The following is a 6,630-nucleotide window of genomic DNA, read 5'->3' on the forward strand; positions in this document are numbered from 1 at the left end:
CTTTAGAACATAATTGCGCGCTTGTTCCAATGAATATGCTGTGATTTGTCAATAAAGATAATGTGATTAGCATGTCATACATCAATTCTACACAACTGAGCCCCCTGATAGTGAGTCTTTTTCTGTGGAAGCGTTCCTGACGACAAGCGGCGAATCCAAGACCATCCAAGAGGCAATGTTGCATTCAAGAGTTAGAATGTTTTCGTTTTTTTTCCCGATGCCCACGATTAAACAGATGGAGGATTTATGTGTTAAAGATCAAAACAATAATGCGCCACGAGGTGGCAGTAGTTATGGTGCACAGGCCGTTTTTATTATGAACAACGAAGAAGACATAGTACGGAAGTGACGTGCATACGGTCTCAAACGCGGAAACTGCAGACTTGACAGCAAAACAAGTTTACTACTACTTATTTGTATTTTCTACACATATTATTTGTGTTGACTGACAGTTCCAAAAGACTCACAAACTCAGTCTAAAAGTATTGCAGCCACCTCACCTGGATAGATACGTCAGCTAACCTCGATAAGCTTTATCATTAGCTGATCGCTGTGGAGTCGTTAAGCTAGCTCGTTTGCGGTACACGGCTTAAGTTGCCATATTCGACTTAATGGCATGTACTTTGGAGAAAGTGTTGGGCGATGCCCGGACCCTCCTTGAGAGGCTAAAAGATCACGACACGGCCGCCGAGGCTCTGATCGACCAGTCCGGGGCGCTCAGTCAGAGAGTGCACAGCATGAGGGAGGTGGGGAATGCCCTTCCAGAAAAGGTAAGGACGAACACCCCAACATCGCTACGGAAAGCTTTCACTGGTATTTACACACTTACTCTTACGCTAACGGGGAGATTTTGGTCATTTATCCATTCGTTTAAGGATAATTATGGCCCAAGATGGACTGACTTGAGCAATGATTATTAAGATTCCACAATTTCCCCATTAATAGCACAGGGACACAAATCAACAAATTATAACATGTCAACGAAACATCGTCCTAATTGCTGTCGATTTGGAAATACATATGTTGTGTTGTATGTATTTTTCATTGTTGGGTTAAAATGTTTTTAAAAATTAACTTTGCCCCCCCCCATAACTTATTTTTCTCCTCTGCCAGCATATTGAAGATAACTCAGAGATTCAGGAGTTGACCAAATATAAGCCTCATGTCCTTCTGACTCAGGAAAACACCCAAATCAAAGACCTGCAACGAGAAAATAAAGGTAAAATAGAATTAGAAATAAAAAATAAATCTTCATACTGTGTCGGTTCCCAGAGTGATGTTTTATGTTACTCTCACATTGACCGTCTCGGCAGAACTATGGTTGTCTCTTGAGGAACATCAGTATGCGTTAGAGCTGATCATGGGTCGATACCGCAAGCAGATGCTCCAGCTGATGATGGCCAAGAAGGAGCTGGACACCAAACCAGTGCTCAGCCTCCACGAGGACCATGCGAAAGTATGACAAATGTCCTCAAAATGTTCAAAATTCTCCGTCCTGTGAGGACTTGTGTATGAACAGTGTTCTTCTCTGACTCATCTGCAGGAGGTGCAGAGCCAGGTGGAGCGCATATGTGAGATGGGTCAGGTGATGAGGCGAGCAGTGCAGGTTGACGATCAGCACTACTGCTCCGTTCGCGAGAGGCTTGCTCAGCTGGAGGTGAGCTTGTGAATTCGACTACGCACCTCCAGAAAACACTACAGGAAACACAAACTGCTAAAAAGCTTGGTTTTAGCTTCCTGCTAAGACTTATGCTTTATTAGACAAAGAAAGGCCAGTGCGAACACCTGACAAGGGGCGGTGTTTCTGACCAGCTGGAATCGTCAGCAGCCGATAAAGTGAAGGCTGGATTTCTGACATCCTTCTAACATTTTAATTGTCTTTTACTTTTTTAGAGGGCTGGTGGCCCAGATTAATCAATCACATAAATCAAATTTATAGTATGTTGTAATCTTCACATGTATGTGCATGCTCTTCTTTTCCAGATAGAGAATAAGGAGCTGCGAGACCTCCTCGTCATAAGTAAGACCTCTGTGTCTGTGAAGATGACAGCAACAGAAGAAAACAGCCAGCCAGCGGCAGCAGCAGCAACAACAACAGAACAAGTGAAACCTCCTGAAACAGAATGCAAAGAGTGATCAGACCAGTTGGACATTCAGCACCAGGAAACAGGGTTTATGATCACTCTGCCCATATTTGCCACATAAATTCTCGTACACAAGATGGATGCAGTTAAATCACGCAGTATATTTCTTAATGATGGCCATGTGGATGCATCATCCGTGAATAATTTTTACCTGTAGGTCTTACTGGATTAAGGGATGACTGCTTTTGTTGCAGTTACGAAGGAATGAATTCATGCTAATAGTGGCTTTTATTTGGAAGATTTCAATGTCAACCTTGACACATGCACTGGAGTAGCAGCACTATCTGTAGGAGTGGTGTGTTTTGATTTTCGCCAAAGATTCATGTACTTCAAAGACACATTGTCTACCTCTTTGGTGCCCCGTTTTGCTGTTCTCACATGCAGTTTGTAAACTGTACTCATAACCACCTGCCATGAGTTCCGTTGAAGAGGCCAACATGTGTTTAGAGGTCTGATAATCCTTGTCAATACAATGACTTTTGGCTGTTTCCACAGTGCATCATTTGTACACGAGTGTCTGTCATTTTTATGAATCAGATATTTTTGTCAGTCTGTTTGTAAAATTCATATGCAATGACAGTTTTATTTTATGTAACACACCTGTTTTCTAGTTTTTCAAGTATGGATGCAGCATACGTGTCATAACCCATGGCACATTTTTATTTAATAGTGACAGTTTAAAAACTTGCCAAGTTTCTCGTGTGTTTTAAACATTAAATGTATGTTGTATGTTGACTTAAATTGTGTGTTGTCATTTCAGGAATTCCAAGTTGTTTACTTGAACATGCCATAATGACTCACTGGCAGTGTACTGATTTGTCTTGGGTGAAAATATTTAGAGATTTGAAATAAAAAAAAAATACGCACAAAAATGCCCTGTCCTTTCAATAAGCTATAAAGTCTGAACCGAAACGCTATTCAGGGAACTATTACACGGGTATTTTTTAACCGCGAGATGGCGACATTTCAGCATTTGCTGGAGTTTACAGTATATGGGTGCGTTTAGGGACACTCATGAAATGGATCATGTTTCAATTATGCGTTTTTCCTAATTTCTTCATCAGTATAAAGACGATAAACTAACACCACGGAGCCTTTAATGGGATGAAAACAGAACTTTACTTTAACTTTTAAGTTTTGTGCAGGAGTTTTACGTCTGAAATGAGATTTCCGCCGGTATGTGAAGGCAGCACGAGAGCTCAGTTTGACACCTCTATCTAGCCTGACACAAGCTAACGTTCAGCATGTCTGGGACGGTGCTGGGAAAAAAGTGGGACAGATGCTTGGCGGACACGGCCATTAAATTCGGTAAATACCCCCAAAGTCTTCTGCTTAAGGCGGCACGGCAACATTCTCAGATAATAAGAAAATTAACGTCCGTTCTGGACCGTAATTCTCAGCTGTCATTGACTGGGCGAGATGCTAACCACTTAGCCATTGAATGCTAGTAGAGGACAGCTGAATGACCGAGCACAGATATCTGGAATTAAAACGTCTCTTACTTGTAAAATATGGCTCGTGCTGTTTTCTTACTCGAGAAATAAGCTCTTTTGTGTCTCGCCTTTGCTCCATTGCGCATAATTTTTTTTATTTTTATTTTTATTTTTTTTTTAAGCGTTTTCCCCCCAAGAGAACAAAAGTGGCAATACTAAACCTAGAATTTAAGCAATCTTCATCATCTTTTGACGCTAACCTTTTTTTTTGCAATTTTTCTAAAAGCTTTTTAGGATGGAGTAGTTCTTGCTTATTCATTCGGCTTGTGTTTAATTCCCCTTAAACGCTTATTTACAACACGTTGCCTCGATACCGTAACGACTATGCACTGTCTTTGGCCACGATACCACAATTTTCCATGACTAACATGTCCAAGCATCAGACAGAGGTGGCTGCACTGAGAGGAGTGGAGTTCGGAGCATTTAGTTAAATACGGTTTTGCGTGTCAATTGACTGACCTTTCAGACCAACTGACCCCCTAACCCTTTCAAAATGTCAAGTCATGAATGTGCAGCTGATAAGTGACACGGGAGTGAATTGTGTAACGTTCGAATGGAGTTTGGTGTGATGTGATAGCTTCAGCTGGCCTGCTTTCATTAAACTGAGCCTACAGATTAAACTAATATACGCAGTTTATGTTTGTTTTTTTATGGACAGCATTTCTCAATATAGATGTATGTACATCATATATACACTAACATATAGACTACTTGTAATTTTTTATTTTTGAAAGAAAATCACCAAAATAATGAAATTGTGGGTTTGTTTGTTCTATTACATTTCTACATTAACCTTTCTTTACAGGTACTGGCCTGGGGCTAGGAATCGTGTTTTCGGTTCTGTTCTTCAAACGTAAGTTTCAATTCACTGGTGTTGTCATGGTGTTAATGACAAAGATATCTATCTATCTATCTATCTATCTATCTATTTATATCTATCTATTTATATCTATCTATCAGTTTCCTGTAGAACAGCTATAATTCCTGTTGGATTGTTTTGATTACACAATTCAAAGAGAAGTGGAGTAGGAATAGGCATTTATATATTAGATGAGGAGTAAATTTTGTAAAGTCAATATTTATGCGCAACACACCTAGAAAGATGACAATGTCAATTTGAAAGTGCAGCAATAAGACAAGTTACTAAAAGTGAGTGTTGAAAATCATCTCTGCCGTAATTCATTCACCTGTGAAGTTCACCGAATAAAGCAGATGAATTGTTTTGCAGGTCACACGTGGCCCATCTCGTTTGGCTCGGGCACGGGACTCGGCATGGCCTACGCCAACTGTCAGAATGACCTGAGGTCACATTATGTACAGCCGAGGAGCCAGAAGGTTTGTGTTTGGACGAATTTACAGAATCGATGGATTCACCATTTGTGTGCAAATCCAGATTTGGCTAACTTGTCCCTGTTTTTCCTCCAACAGGAGTAATGTCTGCATGTCACCCATAATGATGGACTGTCATTTTTATTTTGTAATTTTTTTTTTTTTTTTAGCTTTTGTCTGCAAGAGAGTCATATTTGCATCCTTATCTCCACTTGAAGTATCCATCCCCATAGTATGGCTCGCTGTAATTTGTTTGTGCCTGATCAGGACAGTCTGTGTTTATTTAATAAAATAAGCGTCATAACAACACCAACGGCCCTGTTGAGTCATTGCATCTTCATATAAATTAAATGCCCAGTGTATAACAATAATAATACTACTAGCATAGCAAACAGTTGGTCCATTGGGGTGCATCTCCTATTTATTTCTTGGGGGGAATAAAAAAAAAAATAGCAGGCCATAAGGTGGTGGGCTTGGTGTGGGTGAGAGGAGGTCAGAAGGTTGGCGGCGGCAGCCGATCCGATGTGGCACAAGATGATGTGACAGAGATTAGTCAGTGGTGAGGACGCACAGAGAGAAGCGACAGATCCGCTCATTATGTTCAATATTTAACAGTGAAGCGTGCTGGCTTTCACCTCGCAGATAATTTTTTCTTTTCATATCTAATTAGGCATTTGAGTAACTGCACTGGGGGGAAAAAGTGGAAAAATAATGATGTCAACTTGTTGTTTGGCTTCGGGAGTAATGCAGCTGAAGTGACTATTGTCTGCTGAGGGCCGCCGCAACTGTAAATGTGCATCTGCTAAACAGCTGGCTGATGAATTGAGTGAGTCCTTGAAAAATAAAATGTATCCCATTTCAGTGAGCCGTTTCATTTTGCCCACCGTGTTGTTGATGCAGCGTCCACATTTTGCAGACAGTCTCGCCGTGGATGGACACACACACAAAAAGAATAATCAATGCGGAGCTTGACAACGCATGCAAGTGAAATGCAAGCGTAAAATGCAAAATTAATGACTTCATCCATTCCATAACCTCTGCACCTCCCTGTGCACCACCCACTTCCCCACATCACAATGACCTGGGCAGCCAATTGTTCTGAAATCAATTATTAAAATCATAAAACTGTGGGAAAAAAATAATCATAATTTGCATGGAGATTAAATTTGCATAATCAAAGCGCAACTGGTATTATGGGGTAGAAAATGCAGCCTGATATGGACTTCAAAAAAACAGCTGTATAGCACGCACGTTTTGCTCTCTGTGGAAGGGATTAAATGCGGATTGGAGAATCAATAATCGCTTCAAATCTGATTAGGGAGTGAAAAATATTTAACAATTAAAAAAAGTTTGAGGAGGTGAAGCCACCTTATTATTTAATCCTCGCCCTAAATTACATTAAATCGAATCTTAAAAGTTAGATGATATTTGATGTTATGAAGGTCAGGTTGTTGGTTTTATATATATATATATATACATATATATATATAGATATAGATATATGTGTGTGTGTGTGTGTGTGTGTGTGTGTGTGTGTGTGTGTGTGTGTGTGTGTGTGTGGATATAAGTAAAAACAACAGGAACAAAACCAGCAGCCTGACAACACATGGAAGCGGACCTCCCACATCCCACGTCCTACAGTGTGCAATTATCACGTCCTGGCC

General features: G+C 40.5%; 2 protein-coding genes across 2 annotated transcripts; both read left to right on the forward strand.

Annotated features, from left to right (window-relative positions):
* The first annotated feature begins 206 nt into the window (after positions 1–206).
* Positions 207–2,885, forward strand: sike1 (suppressor of IKBKE 1). The gene is made up of 5 exons (XM_076026586.1): positions 207–770; positions 1,114–1,219; positions 1,314–1,456; positions 1,544–1,657; positions 1,984–2,885. The coding sequence occupies exons 1-5, from the start codon at positions 612–614 to the stop codon at positions 2,134–2,136; spliced, it is 675 nt and encodes a 224-aa protein (XP_075882701.1). The 5' UTR covers positions 207–611; the 3' UTR covers positions 2,137–2,885.
* A 417-nt stretch (positions 2,886–3,302) lies between these two features.
* On the forward strand, positions 3,303–5,275 carry micos10 (mitochondrial contact site and cristae organizing system subunit 10). Its single transcript, XM_076026587.1, has 4 exons — positions 3,303–3,452; positions 4,443–4,490; positions 4,866–4,972; positions 5,066–5,275. The coding sequence occupies exons 1-4, from the start codon at positions 3,389–3,391 to the stop codon at positions 5,069–5,071; spliced, it is 225 nt and encodes a 74-aa protein (XP_075882702.1). The 5' UTR covers positions 3,303–3,388; the 3' UTR covers positions 5,072–5,275.
* The last annotated feature ends 1,355 nt before the right edge of the window (positions 5,276–6,630 follow it).

This window comes from Nelusetta ayraudi, unplaced genomic scaffold (genome assembly GCF_046127955.1).
Source record: "Nelusetta ayraudi isolate G7.1 ecotype Tasmania unplaced genomic scaffold, CSIRO-AGI_Nayr_v1 ptg000019l, whole genome shotgun sequence".
Classification (NCBI taxonomy): domain Eukaryota; kingdom Metazoa; phylum Chordata; class Actinopteri; order Tetraodontiformes; family Monacanthidae; genus Nelusetta; species Nelusetta ayraudi.